The sequence below is a fragment of the Mesoplodon densirostris genome, chromosome 7, assembly GCF_025265405.1.
Source record: "Mesoplodon densirostris isolate mMesDen1 chromosome 7, mMesDen1 primary haplotype, whole genome shotgun sequence".
In the NCBI taxonomy this organism is placed as follows: Eukaryota; Metazoa; Chordata; class Mammalia; order Artiodactyla; family Ziphiidae; genus Mesoplodon; species Mesoplodon densirostris.
In genome coordinates this window covers 26,658,102-26,682,407 of record NC_082667.1, presented here as the reverse complement: position 1 = coordinate 26,682,407, position 24,306 = coordinate 26,658,102, and the positions used below count along the sequence as shown (strand labels likewise).

At 35.2% G+C, this 24,306-nt stretch overlaps 1 protein-coding gene across 1 annotated transcript in view; it reads right to left on the bottom strand.

The window, feature by feature from the left end:
• The window catches only part of CSTF3 (cleavage stimulation factor subunit 3), a 71,909-nt gene that overhangs the window by 11,997 nt on the left and 35,606 nt on the right, over positions 1 to 24,306 (bottom strand). The window contains exons 4-15 of the mRNA XM_060103006.1: positions 10,823 to 10,855; positions 9,997 to 10,094; positions 8,762 to 8,828; positions 8,643 to 8,677; positions 8,432 to 8,558; positions 6,394 to 6,471; positions 5,437 to 5,599; positions 3,459 to 3,568; positions 2,721 to 2,837; positions 2,384 to 2,458; positions 846 to 989; positions 115 to 217 (exon numbers count right to left, since the gene is read on the bottom strand). Coding sequence (XP_059958989.1) covers positions 115 to 217; positions 846 to 989; positions 2,384 to 2,458; positions 2,721 to 2,837; positions 3,459 to 3,568; positions 5,437 to 5,599; positions 6,394 to 6,471; positions 8,432 to 8,558; positions 8,643 to 8,677; positions 8,762 to 8,828; positions 9,997 to 10,094; positions 10,823 to 10,855 — 1,150 coding nt within the window. The remainder of the gene's footprint in view (positions 1 to 114; positions 218 to 845; positions 990 to 2,383; positions 2,459 to 2,720; positions 2,838 to 3,458; positions 3,569 to 5,436; positions 5,600 to 6,393; positions 6,472 to 8,431; positions 8,559 to 8,642; positions 8,678 to 8,761; positions 8,829 to 9,996; positions 10,095 to 10,822; positions 10,856 to 24,306) is intronic.

Genomic DNA, 24,306 nt, shown 5'->3' with positions numbered 1-24,306 from the left:
GTGATGACAGAATATAATACATTTGAGAAAGAAAAAAACCCAGCAACATAATTTCAGAGAATGACATTGATGGTTTAATATTAAGTAACCATTACATATCTAGAATCTACTTACCATTGAGGTGAGAAAGATAGTCAATATAGGCCAGGACATATTCTGGAATGTCTCCATATTTCTTTAGCCCCAGCTCAAAAATCTTAAAGGCAACAGATTTGTCCTAGAAGTAGAGAGGAAAGTACTGATTTCCATGCAGTGTCAGACAAGATAAAGAATATTAAAACTATAACATCTAAATATGACAAGGTATATTAAGAATTAAAATGGAGATTAGGGCTTCCTTGGTGGCGCAGTGGTTGAGAGTCCACCTGCTGATGCAGGGGACACGGGTTCGTGCCCCGGTCCGGGAAGATCCCACATGCCGCGGAGCGGCTGGGCCCATGACCCATGGTTGTTGACCCTGCGCGTCCAGAGCCTGTGCTCTGCAACGGGAGAGGCCACAGAAGTGAGAGGCCCACATACCGCAAAAAAAAAAAAATGGAGATTAAAATTATGTTAAGTAAAAATTACAGAGCTAAAAACCATTCAAGGGGATTCAGATTCAGAAATATGGAGTTTAATAAGGTATAAACTAACAGGCAGAGTAGTCCCCACTCGCTGCAGCTGGAGAAAGCCCACGCGTAGCAAAGAAGACCCAATGCGGCCAAAAAACCAGATAGATATAAATAATATAAATAAATAAATAAATAATAAAACTTAATGACAGAAATTACGACTGCCTTTCTTTTAATTAATTTATCTCATACGAAGGAAATTATTTTATCTTTATATTTTATTTGAGGACTTACCTTACTACAGTAATACTCCATGAGTGCTGCAGTAACATAGACATGGTGGCGGGTTCTGGTGTCTTCTCTTGCTTTTTTAAATATCATTCTTCCAGATTTAATACCTTCTGCTCTTCTTGCAAATTTCATATATTGGATATATACCTACACAAAAAAAGTATTTGTTTTCTACAGACTAGGCAAAATGTGAACCGTGTAGCATCCAATACAGGTTACCTTACTTCAGTACTAACACGTTTTGCTGTATAAGGAAGCAATTTTGAATACTTGAGAAATAAAAGACTACAGATAGTGTACTATTTAAATCCACAAGTAAATTTTTTCTGGTATTAAAGACGTGCAAATTAATATTTTAATTGAGATATCATTCACATAGCACAAAATTCACCCTTTAAATGTATAATTTAACGGTTTTTAGTATATTCACAAGGTTTTGCAATCATCACAATTATCTAATTCCAGAACATGCAAATTAAATCTTAAGGAAGGAATAAAAGTGAAAATACTAGAAAACGCTAGTATTTCTTGATTTATTACTTTAAAAGTCCACTACTCTATTTCCTAAAGACCACATAATGTAACTTTATTGATAAACTATTTGAGTCATTTTATACTTAGCACCTACAGAGGGCCCAACACATGATGAGTATGCAATATTTGTTCAATGAAAAAACATCTCTGGACTGTACATAGGGTGACTATGAGTAGGGTCCTGATTTGCTCAGTTTTGATGATGTCAAACTACATTGCCCAGTTTAGACAGATGAATAGATGGATGAATGAACTATGAGTTCCTTGAGGAAAGGAATTTTACTTATGTGTCATTATACTGCTGGAATATAGCACAGTGCATAGCACAGATCAGTTTGCTAAATGAATTTTAAAATGATGACTAAATGCAAGCAATTAGAGCAGTGGAATCCCATGATAAACAAACAAAAAAAGGAGTATAGCTGTAGTTGACTTGAGCCAGAGGGTCTAGAGCCCCACGCATTGGCCCCTCCCCTTCCCCTCCCACCGAAAGGGCTCTGCTGCACTTCTGCAGAAATTCAGGGCTTTGAAAACCATAATTACAGAGTAGAATTCAGGATAAAGTGAGTTCTTGTCCAACTCCTTCCCAGAATGCTGGTTTCTCCTGCCTCCGTTTATTTAAAAAGAAATCTTCATTAAGCAACAATTATGTGGTATTCAAGCCATGCTCACAAGGAAGGTGTTAGAGAAAGCCCCACTGTGGCTGGTTCATAGCGCTGCATTTACAAACAACAACAGAAGAAACGAGCAGACAGCAGATCTGCAATTGTCGGGCTGGGAGACAGGGAAGGGGTGATGACAAGGGGGTCACATGAGAGAATTTCTGTGGGGTGATTGAAGTGTTTTGTATTTTAATTGTGATGGTTGTCCCATAACTCTATGTTATGGTCAAGATTCATAGAACTAACAATTCAACAAAAACAGTGAATTTTACTTTATGTAAATTAAATTTTTTTAAAATTAAAGCAGACTGCAAAAGTGGGAAAGAGACTTGTAAAGTTACTTACCAAGGTGGGGTCAATATCCTCAATTGCCAGAAGTCTGTTATATATACTGTGAACTTTCTCATACTTCATGCGACTCTAAGGTGGTAGAGAAGAAGTGGATATAAATATATATTCATAAACAAGCAGCATTTGAGCTCTGAGGAATCCAGAGGCTGCACCCCACAAAGGCACCTGCTTTGAGCATAAATATATAATGAGCTAAGGACTAATAACTGTTCATTCTGCATTATCTCTGTCTTCCAAAAGCAATATGCCTGGCAAAGAAGCAGCCAGAAAAAAAATTCAGTGCTGCAGTAAAAAATCCAATTACAAGAAAGTTCTAAATATTTTAACTCACCTCTTCATAATCTGCATATGCAAAATAAAGAAGCATATTCTTCTTTAATAAAGTGCTTATGGCTCTTTCATATATATTAGCAGCTTCATCACTAAATAATTTGGCATTATTCATATCCTAGGAGAGAAAAAAGAAAGCCCACTTACAATAATTTCAATAATGCTGAAAGAGAATAAAACACACACTCATATGTATATACCTATGGACACATGCATTTCTGGATTCTTAAGAAATCCCAGGGACTTCCCTGGTGGTACAGTGGATAAGACTCTGCGCTCCCAATTCAGGGGGCCCAGGTTCAATCCCTGGTCAGGGAACTAGATCCCACATGCATGTCACAACTAAGAGTTCGCATGCCACAACTAAGGAACCCTCCTGCTGCAATTAAGAAGCCCACGTGCTGTAACTAAGACCCGGTGCAACCAAATAGATAAATAAATAAATAAATATTAAAAAAGAAAATTCCAAAGACTTTTTCCATTACTTTAACATAAAGAAGAATCATAGAAGTACTCTAAATGATTCATCACTTTAATACATTAAAGAAGAGCCACTATATTTAAATTCTGACTAAGGTAGTCTAATCATATAAGAGGGTCACTAAGATTCATAGTGACATAAGATTAAAATTTTCAATACCTACACTTCATTACCAAAATTCAGTGCTATACTTTTAGCAAATTATTGCTATATCAAAACCATGAAAAGAGCAAAAGGGGGAAACAAATAAATACTCACCCCTTTCTCTGCTAACAGTTTACTGGACTGCTCAAGATACTGGGCAGCTTCATACCAAATATCAGGGTGATGGCCCAGCACAAGCAGGCACTGTTCATAAGCAAACATAACTAAGGGAAGACATTTGCAACATTCAATTAGAATAAATATTATTTACAAAACTATAAATACAAGCGTCACAACTCAATTTTTAGGCTAAGACAGGGCCCTCAGTAATGAATGATAATTGGAAATAAAAAAACTTTAGTGATTTCTGGCATTATCATCCACCCAAACCCCATCCATTCATCATTTATTAAATTAATATTTATTGAGTACCAACTATTTGCTAGGGAATATGAAAGACACTGTGAATATATCAGTGAATAAGACCTCCTATACTCAAGAAGTCTGCAGTATAGTGGGAAGATCAATATTAAGAATGCAGTTATGGTAAGTAATAAGTATTATGATGAGGAAAGTAGATTGTACTCTTGAAACTTACAGCAGCAGGACTTAACATAGTTTAGAGACTCAAGAAAGTTTCACTAAGGAACTGACATCTAAGCGAAACCTGAAGAAGGGATAGAATCTGGTCAGATGAGAGAGTAAGCAGAGGCAGGAAGGACAGGAGTAGATACAAAAATGGTGTAGGCAAAGGAAACAGTACTTGCAAAGGCCTCCAGCTGAGAGAGCAAGGCAAGACTGAGGGATTTTTTTTTTAAGTTCCAAATTCTAGTTCTGACAGTGCCAGAGTAGTCTGTATCAGACTAACTCTCCTGGAAAAAAAAAAATCATAAACTGAAAAATACAAAAAGCAACTGTTTAAAGGCACTAGAGAATGACCAAAAGATAAAGAAACTGGAGAGGACTGAGCCCTTAAAAAATTGGAATCATACTAGGTGAGATATATATTTAATATGGCTTTTCCCCTCAAGTGCAAACCCCTATGTGTATAGTTCTGGGATAGCTAGAACTCAAGCCAAATGCTGAAGTCTTACTGGCTTGAGGTAAGTAACATGGAGTTCTGGGTTACAAGAACAGCTGGAAATTAAGGGGGGAAGATCCCCCAAAAGAGAGCCACAGAAGGTGGAGGCTGAAAATCTGGGCCTAATGCCCTCAAATCTTCAACTGACTCTAAAACAGACATACACAGGAAAGAATACAAACAGCCTGAGCAGAAAGCAAAGCTGAAAGAGCTGGATAGATATCTCATCAGCTGCCCACTGTAATGGAGACCAAGTCTGGAATCTGAATCCCATCAAGTTAAGAGAGTCTGAGTAAACACCTTGAACTTTCCATTATATCTTGGGAGTAAAGACTATATCCCAGGACTAAGAGATTTACTGTGAGATAAAGGCCACTAACAGAGACTCATCATAACAGTGTAAAACCAAGCCTCCACAAGGTCCAGGAGACCTGCCAGTAATTTAACTCCCTGCTAAAAGAAAACCCAACATTCTTCAGAGGAAGATAACAGAATCTAGTCTTTACTATGTATCATTTACACATCTGTACAATGTCCAAAAAAATTTTTTTAAATGTCTAGACTTGTGACAAAACAAAAAATGTGACCCACAGTCAAGAGGAAAAGAAAGCAACACCACAATGGCTCAGATGTTGGAATTAGCAGACAAGGATTTTATAACTATTGTTATAAAAATGTTCAAGGATATAAAGAAAAGGATGGTAATAGCCATGGAATCTTAACAGAAAAAGGAAAACTATAAAACACATAAAAATTTCTAGAATGGAAATTTATACAACTGAAAAGTAGAATATTTGAAATGAAGAATTCACTAGATGGGCTCACCAGCATATTGGATATGATAAAGCAAAGGTCAGTGAACATGGAGACAGATCTATAGAAATTACTGAATCTGAAGAACATAAGAGAAAAAAATACTGGGAGTAAAAAACAGCCTCGGTAACCTATGAGATAATATCAAGTGGCCTAACATATACATAAATGGAGTCCCAGAAGGGTTAGTCTTGTTACCTCTTTTAGTTATAAGAGTCTGATCTTCTGTACGAAGAGGGTTGCTTTTTTCCCACTGTATGTATTTCTTCCACATATCTACCTGCTGAGCTTCTTGAGGAGTATTCTGAGGAGGCACTGAGGGAGCATTGCGGTCCAAACCTTTCATTACTGTCTCATATTCCTAGACAACAAGTATTTAGAATTCTGTGGTAAGCTGAGGAACAACTCAGATGTATGAAATGGAGTTGATCTGTTTGGAATACTTTGTCCAAAATGCCTAGTTTTTCCAAATACTACTTTGTTAATATAACCTAAAAACTATCTAAGAGCAGGAATAAAGATAACAGAAGATTACCTACCCAAAAAGAGGTTCCCAGAACTGGGTGAACAGAACAGCCCTGGGCCCTCTCTGCAGGTGATCTAGGAAGTCCATCTTCAAGACAGAGGAGCTGACAGATCAACATGACTGATGGTCTGGTGGCACTGTTACTGCCACCTTTGGAGAAATGATCTGTCTTTAAAAATTTCAATAGTTCATAGTCTAGGCTATTTTCCCTAACTTCTAACAGTGTCAACGAATGGAAAGTTATGTACACAAGACAAAACTCGGTCCCTGAGAGCTATGTCATTAGACCACAGATTATTACAGTATTCGGATAGGTATGAGCGGACAGGAGGGATGGATAATAACTACTTGATCAATTCTAGGTAGAACTTTGTCTCTATGACCTCTGTTTCTATATTTTAAAAAATAATTTCTTCCAAACTTGATTTATTCTATTTTGTCCTTTAACATGTCTGTAAAGAGGTATTTTGCTTCAAATAATCATCTGCTCAGACAACATAATTAATTGTCATCAGTTAAGACTGCTAATGATTGAAAATATTAAGAGTAATACCAGATAGGGAAAGCGCCTGTGTAAATAACATACTCACAACAATCACTATAGTAAGTGTCTTGATAGAATTCCATACCTTTGCTACCCGCCTAGCATTCATGTAATCCCTACTCCGATCTTCAATCATTTTTTTAGCTAAATGAATATTGATACCCTAAGGAAAAAAAAAAAGTAAAATGCATATTATTTGAAAATTAAGTATATTTTAAAGTTAGCATAATATAGAATATTCATTTGCTAAATTACTTTAAAGTGTTTAAGAGGTTTTTTGGTTAGTAAAATAAAGGTTTGATCACATTATATGCTTAAGGGATGAAGGAGGATCTGCCTATTTGTTATGAGATGGCAGTAAATTTCCATATGTCAGGAATTTCTAAAGATAGGAAATGATTTGGAAAGGACCAAATATTTCACATAAAATTCTACTAATAAAGAATGATAGGGCTTCCCTGGTGGCGCAGTGGTTGAGAGTCCGCCTGCCGATGCAGGGGGCACGGGTTCATGCCCCGGTCTGGGAAGATCCCACATGCCGCGGAGCGGCTGGGCCCGTGAGCCATGGCCGCTGAGCCTGCGCGTCCGGAGCCTGTGCTCCGCAATGGGAGAGGCCACAACAGTGAGAGGCCCACATACCGCAAAAAAAAAAAAAAAAAAAAAAAAAAGAATGATATACAGGACTTCCCTGGTGGCGCAGTGGTAAGAATCCATCCACCTGTCAATGCAGGGCACATGGGTTCGAGCCCTGGTCTGGGAAGATCTCACATGCTGCAGAGCAACTAAGCCCGTGCACCACAACTACTGAGCCCGCGTGCCACAACTACTGAGGCCCATGCGCCTGGTGTCCGTGCTATGCAACAAGAGGAACCTGCGCATCGCAACGAAGAGTAGCCCCCGCTCACTGCAACCAGAGAAAGCTCGTGCGCAGCAATGGAGACCCAGTGCAGCCAAAAATAAATATATAAATAAAATAAATTTTAAAAAATAAAAAATAAATAAATGCAGAGGTAGCAAGGAGACATAAACATTATCACTCATGCCTAGTAGTTCTCAAAGAGTAGTCCAAAGATTCCTGTTCCCCAAGACACTTTCAGAGGATCCATGAGATCAAAACAATTTTCAAACAATACTAAGACATGATTTGCCTCTCTCACAAACATACAGTGGAGTTTTTCAGAAGCTACGTGACATTCAACAGCATAGCAGATAGAATTTAGAAGCAGATATGAAAATCTAACTGTCTTCTATTAAGCTAAATACCAAAGAGATTTGCAAAAATATGAAATAATGCCACTCTTCTCACCGAATTTTTTCTTATTTTGGAAAATACAGTTTGTTTTAATACTATTTATGTTAAAATATAAGGAGTCTACTACTGCAAACTTTAAATGAATTAATAAATATCTTGAAACTTTCTCAGTTTTAATTCCAATATGCTAAATATTCATAGGTAAAAGCCACATTAAAATTAAAAGTTCTTTGCAGTCTTTAATACTTTTTAAAATCCCAAGACCAAAATGTTTGAGAACCACTGCTCATGCCTATGAGGGAACAGTTTCAATACCCTACATAGTTCTTCCAAGTCACAGTGGATATGTGAGGAACTTCCTTTTAAAGATAGAGCTTACTTGGCATGTATGTTTACATAATGGGCTTATTAGTTCAGTTTGTTAAATCATTTGCTTATGAGACAAAGATCTTGGACCACAGCCCTACATCTCACAATTACAAGGCAATAATCACACCACTGTAACTAGGTGAAAGAAGGGCATTGCAACTCATCGTTACTACTAGAAAAGCAGTTCTAAAAAGGAACTGTTTCATAAGAGATCAGTGGCAACGTGTATGTGTATGACTGTGTGGATATGGTTTAGCACTGATTAAAAATGGTTTGGTAAGAATTATAATTCTCCCAGAGTATTCTCAAAAATAACTCAACAGTAAAATGAGACTCTCAAAACATTAGGAATGGTTCTTTCATTACAATCAATATGAAAACAAACGTATGCAGCACTGATATCCAGGAACCTGATATTAGAAAGGCTAGCCTCCACAAATCCACAGTGCATAAAAATTTAAATGGCTTGGTCATAATAATAAGTTACTGTGGCCTAATTTACCTCTTCATACTTGTTATAGTCTCTCCACAGTTGTTCAATGTTGATCATGGGATTAACACAACCTCGTTGATAAACTCTTCGAACAGCTGTTATTCTCTGATTTTCTGCATAAGATCCAACAGCTTCCCTGGCATTGGATAAGAAATGCCATCAATTATATTATAGCTAAATCAACTGTTCACACAGAAAATAAAACTATAAAAATACTTACACGCCTTTTAAGAAATTGATGTAATCCACCCAAATCTAAGAAATAAAATAAAATGTTAGAATCTTTCTTAGTAGTTTCAAATTTTTTAAATGTATGTATTAAAAAAAATTTAACTCTACCTGATAAGACATAATCTCCATTCCAATTTTATCCAGTGCAAAGTCATATGCTTGAGCCATTTTTTCTCTGAAATAAACATGTTTTTTAGAAAAATTGCATGTTATTAAAATGTATCTACAGCTAAAACATAATCATGATTTCTGATCATATGGTCAGAACAGCATTTAAACTGCTTATACAAACAAAATGTAAAGACATCTTTGCAAGTATATAAACAAAATATAAAGACTAAGCTCTTTTGTGTTTAGCTTGTCAATGTCATTAATTTATGTACTTTGTTTCTTTTACCTACTATTTGTAAGCTTATCAAAGATAGAGGCCATGTTTTATTTATCTTTATATCATTTATTAATTTTTTAACTTTTTTTTTGATGTGGACCATTTTTAAAGTCCTTATTGAATTTGTTACAATATTGCTTCTGTTTTATGTTTTGGTTTTTTGGCCACGTGTGTGGGATCTTAGCTCCCCAACCAGGGATCAAACCCACACCCCTGGCATCGGAAGGCAAAGTCTTAACCACTGGACCGCCAGGGAAGTCCCCTCTTTATAGCCTTTAAATTGCCTAATCTTACATGTAGAAGATTCAAATATGGAAATATCTGGTTCTTTGATTAAGAAGGTAAGTTATGTCTGAAGATCTGTTAGCTCTGACATAAAATTTAGGGAGAAAGAACTTCTTCAGTGTAAGACAATAAACAATAATGAAGAAAAAAAAACAAAGGTAGAATTCTGGTTAAAGAAATAATCTGCCTATTTGTTATATACAAAAACAGCATTTGAGAAGGTCCATTATTTAGATTCAACAAAGATAGATAGGTGGGGGTAAGTCCTAGTGAGGAGGTCAACTATACAACAATACCATTGTCAAAGATGCCTTGGAATACTTAAGTATCATATTACAATGTAATCTGCCAGGAGTGGTGCCATGACAAGTAATAAGATGCTTTTTATTAAGTTTGTCAACAAGCCTGTCAACAAAGTGCTTTGGAGTTGCAAATGTACAGTGTTTCAATATAGAAGAGGGGCTTGGATGATTCAATTCTCCAGAATAAATCTAATGCCAGTGGCTTTCTTTGAAGCATTTTTTTCCATGGTTTACTGACTTCTCAGAGAATCCCGACTTTTCAAATCCTTAAGTTTCTTCACCCTCTGGAGTTAAGAAGTGTGAGTTTCTATGGGATTGACTGTGTGCCTGGGGATGACCTGCATTCTTAAGCTCCTGATTTAACTTACTTGTAACTTGGTAGTTTACCCTTGGTTTCTCGGACATATGAAAGATAACACTTCCATAAGTCAATGTGCAAAACCTTCATAAGGCATCTCTGAAATAGCTGTAAATACAATAAAATATTATCAGAATCCAGTTAAATAAATTTCACATGTACATAGTTAAAATGAAACATTAAAGAAACAAATTCAGCTCCTTTCATGAATTTATCCTCTTACAAATAGATGTCAAATAACAACTCCCTCTATTTTTAGATAATCAAAATCATTCTCATAATTTTGGTCAGCAGAGTCTAATTATTTTCTTTTCCAAAATTTTATTTTATTTTTAAAAATTTATTTATTTTATTTATTTATTTTTGTGTTGGGTCTTCGTTGCTGCATGCAGGCTTTCTCTAGTTGCAGTGAGCGGGGCTACTCTTCGTTGCCGTGCGTGGGCTTCTCATTGCGGTAGCTTCTCTTGTTGCAGAGCACAGGCTCTAGGCACACAGGCTTCAGTAGTTGTGGCTCACGGGCTGTAGAGCGCAGGCTCAGTAGTTGTGGCACACAGGATTAGGTGCTCCGCGGCATGTGGGATCTTCCCGGACCAGAGCTCGAACACGTGTTCCCTTCATTGGCAGGAGGATTCTTAACCACAGCGCCACCAGGGAAGTCCCCCAAGATTTTATTATGAAGATTTTAAAGCATACAAAAGGGCTGAATAAATACAATGAACTCCTATATAATCACTAGCTAGATTCAACAATTGTTAACATTTTACTGTATTTGTCTTATGTATGTTAAGTCCTAAATTAAACTTCAGCATACATTCAAAATATTTAAGAGGACTCACCTTTTCGACCTTGTCATAATTTTTAGCTTTAATCTGCAGAGAAACAGAGAAAAATATAGAATTAACACCATTCTTTTTAGAGTACTATCACTGAGTGTTTGATTAAGCGTGTAAATTCATTTCTACACTTTCTTATTTAATTCTGCCTTTTGAAAATAACAAATAGAAGTTTGAACCCAATATGGATAATATGCATTGTAAATATGCCTTATATAAATTAATTCTATATGGAAAAATTTTTATAAGCTCATTTATGTTGAACTTTTGTGAATTTAAAATTTTATAGAACAGTCACAAGATGAATAAAGAAATATAAACAAGGCATACTTGAATAGGGCTTTAAGTATCTAATGAAGACAAACTTAAAGCTTTATTTTCCCTGAATAGCTACTACTAGAACAATCTGAGTAGGGTAGCAAAAAAGATTTGTGAATTTTGACTACACATAAATTTTAATCACTCAGTCAATCTACTATACTCCAGGCGCTGTGCTAGGCACTGGGGCTACCACAGTGAACAAAACATGCATAGTCTGCCTATGTCCTCATAGAGCTTACAATATTACAGGGAAAACAAGTGTCAAGATGGGGGAGCTACAGGGTGCTATGGGAGCATTTAGGAGGAGCATAAAACTCAGACTTATGGGGTTGCAAAAGATTTCCTGGAAGAAGTGAAGATGTGAAGAATGAGGTGTGAGGTCAGAATGGCTATCATCAAAAAGTCTACAAACAATAAATGCTGGAGACGATGTGGAGAAAAGGGAACCCTCCTGCACTGTTGGTGGGAATGTAAATTGGTGCAGCCACTATGGAGAACAGTAATGGAGGTTCCCTTAAAAATTAAAAATAAGAGCTACCATATGATCCAGCAATCCCACTCCTGAGCATGTATCTGGAAAAGACGAAAACTCTAATTTGAAAAGGTACATGCACCTTAATGTTCACAGCAGCACTATTTACAATAGTCAAGACACAGAAGCAACCCAAGTGTCTATCAAGAAACAAATGGCTTAAGAAGATGTGGTATATATATATATACAATGGTATATTACTCAGTCATAAAAAAGAATGAGATATTGCCATTTGCAGCAACATGGATGAACCTAGAGAATATACTAAGTGAAGTAAGTCAGAGAAAGACATATGTGGAATATGTGGAATCTAAAAAATAATACAAATGAATCTATATACAAAACAGAAACAGACTCAGAGACATAGAAAACAGACTTATAATTACCAAAGGGGAAAGGGAAGGGGAGAGGGATAAATCAGGAGTATGGGATTAACAGATACAAATTACTATACATAAAATAGATAAGCAATAAGGATTTACTGTATAGCACAGGGAACTATATTCAATATCTTGTAATAACCTATTATGGAAAATAATGTGAAATGTATATATATATATATATATATATATATATACACACACACACACACATACACACACACACACTTTGCTGTATGCTTGAAACTAACACAACATTGTAAATCAATTCTATTTTAATTAAAAACAGAGTTGTTAGACTGGTAAAGAAAGGGAGGAGTTATTCCAGGCAGGAGTGGCATGTGCGAAGACAAGGGTTAAATAAATACTATTAGAATTCCCTTTCTTTGAGTATTTTCATCATATGGTAGGTGGGGTTAGATATTCAATTGTGATATATCAGCAAATCTTTGTATCAGTTTGATAGGTGAATAATTTGACTGGTTAGAGAAACCTTGGCTTGTGGTCCTTTTCAATCAGTAGTATAAATTTTCCGACTGCTTTCTGGCTTAAGGTGAGGCAGATCAGAACTCTGGTGACAGGCTCTTTTTCTTTTGCTGATTACTTGCTCTTTCTCTCTGGAACTTGTAAGATTTCACCCTTGATCATCAGAGTTCATAAACTGTAACAGGATTTGCTTAAATATAGGTCTCTGCTCTTTGAGGCAGTTTAGTCAAGGCTCTGGAGTCAAATCTCTTGGGTTCACTTTTTGACTATACACTTAACCATTTTTCCTCTTCTGAATTAGGGGGCATAATAGTACCTATTTTGTAGGGCTGTTGTAAGGACTCAACAAGTTAATAAATGTAAAGCCCTTAGAACACTGCCTAGCAGAGTGAGAACTTAGTAATTGACATTTATTATTATTACCATGAATTCTGCCAAGGACTCAGCATGCCCTTTGAAGCTAGTCATGTCTTTCAGCTCAAGACTTTTCCTCTTTTTTAAATTATTGCCTCTCTTCAATCTGTTCCTTTTTTTCCTTATTGAACTCCTATTATACACATTAGGTCTACTTCTTCTATCCTCAAAATCTGTTATTTTTACCCTTCCTTTGCCTTTTGGCTCTAAGTTTAAAAATACTTCTTCCACTAGATTCTCCAGACCACAAATTTAAGTCTCCATGTTATCATTTTCCTCCAGTTGACCTATTGCTGTAGTTGGTTCAAAAATAATGGCTTTTGGCACCAGAGGTTTTTTTGTTTTATTTTTTTAAATACTGCACTTTCAATCTCACTGTGCTCCTATTATTTTGTTCAAGTTATTGTCTCTCTCCTCCAGCAGCTCTATTTTGTTGGGGGCCTGTCCCAACAGCTTGTTTATATTCCTTTCTTGTTGCTGGCTCCTTAGATATGCAGTTATTTCTTCCATCTATTCCCTGAGCTCAGAGTTGGCAGTCCCAGAGTTGTAGTTGACCCTTCTCTACCACGAGAGCTGTGTAGCAGGTTTAAACAGCAAGTTGGCTGTTGGTAGTCTTCTGACAAAAAAACAGAGAGAAATCTTTGCTCAAGAGTAGGGAGGACTCAGCCTGCCAGTTCGGCTCCTTTTTGGTTTCCTGGAGGCCAGGCTGATGTCAACATTCTTCTGGGGCAGAAAGACAGTGGAAGGGTGCCAAGTATTTCTGAGTCAGTTTCTTATTCCTTGTCCTAGGTGCTCCACCAGCCCTGTTCTTCGAGACTGCAATAGAATCTGAGGTTTCCTTGCATCCAGGTGCTTGGCTCAGTAAATAGTTGAGTTGAGAGTAGGAGTGAAGTAAGACAAATTCAAGTCACCAGATTCCCAAGTGTAGATGACAGATTATATACAGTTCTTACAATTGGCCAGGAAAACCGAAACTATTCTTTGGGAAAATTGGTAAAGAATATGAATAGGCAATTCCCAGAAAAGAAAATGTAAATGGTTAAAAATAATAAGTGTTAAAAATAACACTGTTGGTGGGAATGTAAACTTGTGTAACTGCTGTAGAAAACAGTATGGAGTTTTCTCAAAAAACTAAAAATAGAATCATCATATGACTCAGAAATTCCACTCCTGGAAAAAACTAAAAACACTAATTTGAAAATATACATGCACCCCAATGTTCATAGCAGCATTATTTATAATTGCCAAGATATGTATGCAACCTAAGTGTCCATCAACAGAATGGATAAAGAAGATGTGGTAAACATATACAATGGAATACCATTCAGTCATGAAAAGGAACAAAATTTTGCCATTTACAGCAACATGGATAGACTTGGAGGGCATTATGCTAAGTGAAATAAGACAGAGAAAGACAAATACTGTATGATATCACTTATATGTGGAATCTAAAAAATACAACAAACCAGTGAATATAACAAAAAAGAAGCAGACTCACAGATATAGAGAACAAACTAGTGGTTACCAGTGAGGAGAGGGAAGAGGGGGAGGGGCAATATAGGGGTAGGGGATTAAGAGGTACAAACTATTAGGTACAAAATAAGCTACAAGGATATAGTTACAACATGGGGAATATAGCCAATATTTTATAATAATTATAAATGGAGTATAATCTTAAAAATTGTGAATCACTATATTGTACACCTGTAACTTATATAACATTGTAAGCAACTATACGTCAATAAAAATGCCTCTATTTAAAGCCCATTATATATATATATATATACACACACACACACAATTTTGCAAAGATTACTAGAACTTGCTCACATCTTATCTATTACATTAAAAGCAATGTCATGTAAGTTTAAATAACAGGGGTCTTAAAAAATTATCTTTAGGGAATTCCCTGATGGTCCAGTCATTAGGACTCCGCTTCCACTGCAGGGGGCGTGGGTTCCATCCCTGGTCAGGGAACTAAGATCCCTCAGGCCGCATGGTGTGGCCAAAAACAAACAAACAAAAAATTATCTTTAGTCTTTGGTTCTCTAACTTGCAAACAATCATCTCAGGTGATTGTTAAAAATGTAGATTTCTGGTTTTTTTAAACAGGAATCCTAAGTTATCCTAATGCGAAAAAGTTTTTAAGTGGTTGGAAATATACCAAAAAATGAAAAATTTATGTTAGTGTGATGGAATAATTGTTTTTTCCAAAGCTTCTAATAACACGGTATATTATTTTTGTAATTAAAAAAATCATTCCAAGAAAAAATTTAGGATAATTTTAATATTTATCCTTCGATATATCTATTCATCATCAAAATTTGTCATACAACTGCAATATTACTTTTTTGACTAATCATGTGAATTTTACCAAAATATGAAAAGTTGTGGTGGAGAAAAAGGACTAAATTTTAAAAAATTGTCAGCTGGGAATTCCCTGGTAGTCCAGTGGTTAGAACCCCTTGTTCTCACTGGGTTTGATCCTTGGTCAGGGAACTAGGGTCCCACCAGCCACGTGGCCAGGCCAAAAAAATAGGAAAAAATAAAAAATAAAATTGTCAACTTCTTAAATTTTCATTTTATAAAGGGGGAAGATAGTTGGAATTCTAGCAAGATTAATTAAACTTTAAATTTAATTAAATTCAAATGAGTGGTTATTTGGGGGAGAGTGAAAACAAGTATAACACTGAACAAACACAGATCTGTTCCTAACTTTTGAACACTTCCTATTTCTAGTTGTTTGTTAACTTCCACAATTACTTCCCAGGCATTAACTAAACATTGTCTTTTGAAACTAAAACTATCCTCTGGGCAGTTATTGGAACTAATGATCGTTTACAGTAGATTATTTAATTTTTAAAAGTAAACATTGTCAGAAAAGTCTAAAAAATCCTTCATTTAACTGTGGTAATGTTCATTTATAACACAGTTTAGATTAGCTATACCTTTTACCTGGAACATTTTTATATGAAGATCTAAAGAAGCCACAATATTTCACTGCTCAAAAATTAGATTTTTATAACTGATGTTAAGAACATATTTTAATATTTCATTGAACAATTTATAAAATGTCAGTATAAATGTCTATAAAGCTAGCATTTTTCTTATCAGAGAAATAAACCTCTATATGTCAACAGCACTTTGGCTGATTTCCTCAAATTCATTTTTTTTTATGATATAGCTTGGGGAAAAACACCCCACCAAATCCCATAACATCAGAACTTTTTAATGTTATTTTTTAAATTATCAAGTATAAGAATAATTAATAAGCAACTGTATAATTTATTTTGAATGGTTCAAAAACACATTTGACAAGTGAACCCAACTGGCAAGATGACTCTAGAGAGGGAAGTAAATTAGCAAACCAATCTAAAGAAAAAGTAAGTCTCTGTATATTTTGTTTAGGTTTTCATATAATAACCATTTGGGGCAAGTCCATACTTGTGTTTTAAGACACTACTGGTCCACACAGCAGAGGCAGAGCTAGGCCCCATCTCAAGTGAGCTAACATGGCAGTTGCTTAGGACAAATGTGATGAATAACTGAATTAATCATAAACCCACATTCTTAATTTGTCCCCTACATCTTTTCTACTCTAAAGCACAGCACATGCGCTTTCGTGGAATTTAGGACAACCAATTTAAATTAAGTTTGAGCTGCAGAAGCTGCCTGATTCTGCTTCTCTTATTATCCAAAAAGCTCAGCTCCAATCCTGAAACCTGAAAGCAAATGGAATCCTAAATACAAACCCCATCTTCCGTTAATTTACTCTTTTTCACTACTCTTTTCTGTTTTCAATCCGCTATGCCTTGGAAATAATGTCAGAAAATTACAAAATGTAAGCAGATTTAACGAACTTGGGAAACATTGAGGAATGAACTCTAAGATCAAACAACAGATTTTTAAGTTGCCAGAGAAGCTGCAGACCATTTTCCTTTCCACACAGTCCCAATTTTAAAGTAAGGATATCAGGAAAGGAGTATCTGCCAGTAAATTCATTTTTATTCAACAAATAATTGTGTGCCTATGTGGCAGGCTCTTTTCTATCTCTAGAGATACAGTGGTGGATTAAACTAAGTTTTATAGTTCATGGAGTTATATTTTAGTGAGGGAGTCAGATAAATAAACTAGGGAGTTTAAAATGTTTGCTTACCTGTGCTTCCTAATTTTTCCTATAATATATTGTACTATTTCCATAATTTTCCTATTAAATGTAGTTACAAATGTATGCCTACATACACATACACGGATTTACATTTAACAGATTGGCCAAAACCATGTTGTTCTCCCATAAATTTCCAGTTCCTCAAGGTACTTAAAATGTGCACAGAAATAACATTTGTTAAATATAAGTGTAAAGTATAGACCACTTATAGTCTCAGTATGATTGACATTAAAATGTGCTAAGCAAAAATATGATTATCTTCAGTTTTGGATTAAATTTATGTTCATTTTGATTCTTTGTACTAACCAAATTAGGTATTAATTAATCTTCCACTTTTCTGAACCAACTAAAAAGTATTTGTAGCATGTTTAGGATTTACCAAGTAGATATGGGAATATGGACCTGAACTCTATTAAAGAGCTCATAATCTAGTTAGAATCATAAAATTATTGGAAAGAACACAGGACTAAATTTAAATTATTTTCTACTTGTGCCATGTCTTATAAAATCCAGAGGAATAGGCGTTCCATGCAAATTAGAGTTACCAAGGAAAAGTTTTATTGTTCAGATGGAATCCTGGCCATTAATGAGAAAAAGTTTCTGTAAATCCGTGAAATAACACGAGTTTCTGTAGAATAGTGAAAACATTCACACAAGAAAGAATAGGTGTTAGGAAAATAGGTTGGCTAATTGTGGTGGAGGTCCATTACAGGGGGCCTAAAAAGCCAAGCAGAGTTTAAATCTGATACACAAAAATTGGCTATCACACAATAAGGAAAATACAGAAACTATGGCTCATCTGTGCGTGGGCGGGGGCGGTTTGAGGGGGTAAAGGTAGGAAAGAAGACAGAGGTGGCTTTCAGTGCCATGGAATGAGGCAAGCAGCCACTAGCTGAGAGAATAGCTAAGAGGCAGTTGCTATCATCCTTAAGTGGGATAACAGTGTCCTGGGCTTGGGAGAGGGAGAACAGGGAGAGCAAAACAGTAATATAGAGTGAAAAACAATAGAGTAATTTTTTCATGGGAACGAAAATGGAAAATGTTATAGTAGTTGCTGTATAATAAAGTTTACTTTTTATTACATTTGCGATGACCATAAATAATTCAGGTAGAAACTGTTTACAGTTAGGAGATAAGGTATTGGTTTTCAAATAAGACAGTGGGATTAAAGATGTATATTTGGGTCACTTGTTTAAAAAAAATTTATATATACCTAGAGCATGTAATGCCCAAGGCATTAAGTATATTCTCTGAAGAAGAGAATATACAGACAAGCAAAGATTAATTTCTCAAAAATTATCCATTATTCAGGCAGAGAAAAGGAAAAGAACTCCAAAGAGTACTTGAGAGAAGAGAAAAAGGATAAAAATCACATCAGAGAAGTCAAAGGAGACCATTGTAAGAAAAAGACGTGGTGGATGGTGGGATATGCCACAGGTCAAAAGGAATTCTGGGTATAGGAAAGATCCATGGATCTGAAAATAAGAAAATTATTGCTTATCTATTACAAATTTAAATTTAAAAGCTGAAACAATTCAATTTCTTAGAAGTTGAAGTCAATGATGAAATACTGCTAATACCAACAGCATTTATTAAATACTTAAAGTATGTAAGCACTACTCTAAGAGTTTATATGTATTAACTCATTCAATCCTTAGAACAACACTCAAGTAAAGTACTATTATTATTTACTACTTAAAGATGACAAAACTGAGGAAGGTTTAGTAAGTTGCCCAATATTGCACAACTGAGCTCTTAGCTATTACACTACATTGCTCTTTAGCAAGATATAGGTATGAGGATGTTCACTGAAAGAGTACTTGTGGTAGAGAAAAGTCTGGAAACTTAAAAGACCAAAGGCAGACTGACTAAATAAATTATGCTTTGTCTAAACAATGGAATGGATTATGTATATATATCTAAAACTTTAAACATAATGATGTATATTTATAATACTAAATGGAAATATGTCCACAATATATTTTTAAAAGGAAGTGGAATTTTAAAAATGGGCACACATTTGGTATGTTTATCCAATCTACTTATCCTCCTCATCCCACCCCCTCTGTGTCTCTATCTAGAGTGCAAGAGACATAAACTCAGGAGAAATGCACGCAAAACTGTTAGCCAAAACTGTTATCACTGTGAGAATAGAGAATTTTTCTGTCTCAGTTATTTCTGTGACAGATTTTATTTCTATAACACAATTTCACAGCAGCAAAGAGAACTGGGTTTTTGTTTTTTTAAAAGAAAAGAAAGAAAATCATAGCTGACTTGGGTCAGTAAATTCCTCTTCTGAATAATTCGTTGGTATTTTTCTCTGGTTATAAACATCTCCATTTAAAACTCATTCTTAAATGCTCTCAAATCCTCAGCCAGGCCTACCAAGCTGAAAAAGTTATTAAGTAATTGCTAGCAAATCAGGCAAAATTAATTTCAACCAAGAATGTCAAAGGTAAAACTTTGACCTAAATTTGATTTTGTCCCAATTTATAGGGCATCTGTCAACAATCCTCACTTGACATTTATAGACTCAGCCTATTTCACTTAATGTCTAAACTCTTTGCTCCCAGTAAACACACTTTGTAAACACCAGGCCAAATCATTACTTTTCAAAAATAATCTGCAAACTCTGAATAAGAAAAACAGAGCAGGATATTTCACTTTTTGAGAAGTGAGTAGTTTGATCTAAAGTATCAAAACATCATTCATCTTCATGGCTCCATTGGTTTTGCTACTCTAGCCCCCCTATACCACCTCCCCCATGCGACCTCAACATTGATGTATGACATAGATTTTCTTTCTAAATGGTAAACTAAAATTGAGAATGAGAAATGTGTACAATCGTTTGAGATCCTTGAGCTACCAGAAATGTCAGAGAACCAAGTTTATTAGCCACTGATCTCGAAAATGGAATCAGTTCTGTACTGCACAACCAGGGAAGTGCTCGAGTAGGTGTGCTGATTCACTTCCCTCAAAAGCCTAATATCAGTTTATTTCTTTCACATCCATTTATAGTCTTCTCTAGCCTGCTACCTTAATTTTTAGCTTTTATGAATTGTTCTCTTAACAAAATAAAAATCCTTCCAGGCAAACTTAAAATATTATTCAATAGTATAATTTCTCTAAGATTACTACGTGAACTTTATACATTGCCTTAGAAAGTATCTCACTCTACTCTCATTTTGCGGAGTTAATCTCCCATTAGTATAGTCACACAACTTTTTAACATGTGGTGAAAATTTTTAGAGTAGAAAACCATTTACGATTCTTTCATCTTTCACAATACTTCTCACTGCATACATATTGAGAATTGCTATTTTTAAAAAGTTAACAATTGAATTATCATTGGGCAAAAGCCTCATTTTAATCACTCCTCTGATCATTCTAGTTTCATAAATCAAGATAATCTCTTTCCCATTTTGATAGATTCCTATCAGAATATCAATTTGCTTGCCTAATTTTCAGTGGCATCAACTGGCATAAGTTTTTCTATGCATTTCTTTGTTACCAATTCTGTGTACACTTTAATACTGCTGAATCAACATGTATACTAGATACATAGTATCATGGGTAATGCTTCATCTCTAGTTTTTCTTAAAATCACTTTTCAAAAACAGGATTAAACTTCTACAATGAAGTGGATATAAATCCAGTGGATTATATTCTCTACTTTTTGAGCAACTTGCCTACTCTTCCAGTATTTCCCTATCAACATAGACTTATGAATGATGATTTCTTCATTCTATGAAAATTACACTACATTCATTCCTGAGACTAAAATATTATGGTTTTTTCAATGTTGCTTTTCAAATACTCTTAATTTTATTTATTTATTTATTTATTTATTTATTTTTAAATTTTTTATTTTTTATTTTGGCTGCGCCAGGTCTTAGTTGCAGCATGCATGTGGGACCTAGTTCTCTGACCAGGGATCGAACCCCAGTCCCCTGCACTGGGAGCACGGAGTCTTACCCACTGGACCACCAGAAGTCCAATACTCTTAATTTTAGTTCAGAAATTATAATTACATTCTGTAACTCTGCCTTTGATGCCCTTTTTATTTTATCCAAGAAATTAAAACCTACACCTGTATTTTATGATCCAATTCCAGTTTTCTCAATCTTCTAAGCATAGTTTATTTCTATTTTGTTAACGAAATAACCTAATTTCAGGTTCCCTTTAAAAAATATATTAAATAATCTCCTAATCATCTTTCCCACCAAAATTGTATATTTATTTAATCTTTTTTCTCTCTACTCTTGTGCAAACTATATACATTGGCCATTTTTACTGAAATTCTGAAGGAATTAAAAAATATCATGACCTGAAATTTTTGAAAGATGATGTCAGCAACCTTTGATAGTGAAATACCAAGTCTAAAAGATAAATGTAAAGAAGTTATAAATGTATAAAGATATTTAAGTAAAATTGTATTTACGTTAGTTTCTCATAAAGCAAAAACTGGAAACTATATGAACGCACAACAATAAAGGACTGGTTAAAAAGCATATATCTAGGGCTTCCCTGGTGGTGCAGTGGTTAAGAATCCGCCTGCCAGTGCAGGCAACATGGGTTAAATCCCTGGTCTGGGAAGATCCCACATGATGCGGAGCAGCTAAGCCCGTGCGCCACAACTACTGAGCCTGCGCTCTAGAGCCGGCGTGCCACAACTACTGAAGCCCACGTGCCTAGAGCCCGTGCTCCGTAACAAGAGAAGCCACTGCAAGGAGAAGCCCACGCACCGCAACAAAGGGTAGCCCCATCTCGCCGCAACTAGAGAAAGCCCACACACAGCAAAGAAGACAGAGCACAGCCAAAAAAAAAAAAAAAAAATTAAAAAAACAAAACATATATCTAAAATGAACTACTTTGGCATATTTAAAAGTGATTTTGTATAATAAACAACACAAAAGTATGCTATCATGTAAAAAACTTAAGTTACAAAAAAATTTTAAGATTTTATAGATAGCTACATCTAGAAAGGCTAAGTGGTGAAGGTGGGAATACGGATGTTTCTTCTCTTTATGCTTACATTTTTCTAATTTTTCTGCAATAAACATATATTACTCTTTCAAATAATATTTTCCTTTATCAGTGCAAATGTAAAAATGTAAAACTTGTAAGTTTTATAGAAACTCATTATAAGTTCTGTAATTCTTGTTAAAACATAACTATAAAAACCTCACTTCAGTAAAAAGATTTAAAAAGAATGCTAAGAATTATACTGTCATACAATTCACAATGAAATAACAATGGATAGGGACTGATTAAAACTCTAATATGTACTTTGAAAACAGATTTCACATGGTTTAGATAATTCCATGCAAACATCCAAATCAATTTTATTTTTCATTAATTCTTTTGAATGAAAACATGGTTTTCATTTCCCATGTAACACTGCTTTAAATACCTACTTAAAAGATGAGAAGTTGGAATTTTGAAAGTGGAAGTTTAAATAGGTAGACATAGCTAACAAATTATCTTCATGAAAAGCAAAGAAAAAATTCAGGTAAAAAATATTAAACTCCAGAAGAATCAGTAAGACTGAGACATGAATCTTCTTCCTCTATGGTAGACGTGCTCCAAAACTGAAACTTTGGCTCTATTTTAATGGGTTAAGTCCTACTTTGAAATGTTAAGTACTACCTCCAGAATGTTTATTAAATAATCTAATAGACACTTAAATTTTAAAACTTTTTCCCTAACTTTGTAAGTTCCTAAGTACATTTATTTAAAGGCTTATCAAGAAAGCATGCACTATGTTCTCTGGAATTTGTTTTATATAGTTTGAAATGTTTGGTTTATATTTCACATTTTATCTCCTCCAGATATACGTTTGTGATGACATTTTCCAAAGTGGTATCACCTAAAGTAAAGAATTAAGTCCAAATTCTATATAGAATACTGCCATTAAGGTTTCAGTAGACAAGATTGCAATAAAGATTATATTGGAATTCCCTCCTTGTGCTGTGACAGAAATGCAAAGAAAGTTGAAGGGGAAAAAAACCTGAAGAGCAAGCTCTGGATCAAGATGATGTTACTTTAGCTGGTAAATGAAGTCTGGAGGAAGGCTCCTATAATCTAGTAAACACATGCCCACTCTTTTTTTTTTTTTGCGGTACGCGGGCCTCTCACTGTTGTGGCCTCTCCCATTGCGGAGCACAGGCTCCGGATGCGCAGGCTCAGCGCCATGGCTCACGGGCCCAGCCGCTCTGCGGCATGTGGGATCTTCCCGGACCGGGACACGGACCCCTGTCCCCTGCATCAGCAGGCGGACTCTCAACCACTGCACCACCAGGGAAGCCCCATGCCCATTCTTAATAATGGATCCTAATATACAGGTCTGATTTTGTCGAGGCTTTGTGTAACAGGTTAGTGGGGATGTCAGATTATCGAAAGCTGTGACATGTAAAAAATAACAGGAAAATAAAAAATTTCCTAATACTGCTTCTCAAAGAAGTCGAGCTCCTAACAGCCCTTTCCCAATCACTCCCTAAACCTAAGGGAAGACAGGACAGGGACAAGACCATTGCTCTATCCTCCTCCCCACATTCCCTCATCATCTCACAATATGCACACAATACTCTAAGGATGGACTTTCAAATTGCTACAGTTGAGATACATTGCTGGATAGGAGGGCATAAATGTTCAAAAACCAGATTTTATGAAGTATTTACCTGACCACTGAGAAAACTAGTTTAAAAATATTTAATGTTAAATAAGTAGTACAAATATAATCCTTACACATAAGACTCGCTTCAAAGGGAGCTATCATTCTTGAAAGATGGCTTCATGATTTTGATGCCTACTGTCTTCAGTGACACTGAATAGCTCAAGAAAATCTGTACTGTGAATCAAGATTTTCCTTAAAAATTATAGGCAAATCAACTTAAGGGAAAAAATATATAACTAGCAACAGAAATATACACTTATAAAATCTACTTAAAACTATTATTATTACATACGGGTATTCAAGTCTCCTCATATCTTTCTAATGCTGAGGTGCAAGAATATAAAAAGTTCAAGACATGTATGAGAAAAATAATTTGCAAACGTAATACTTAAGTGGGAAATTATAGAACTATAATTTAAATAGTTCTATTTCATATAGAACTATATGAAAATCTAAGCACAAAACATTTGAAAGAAAATTATTTAAAGCAAGTCATGAACACCAAAGTAA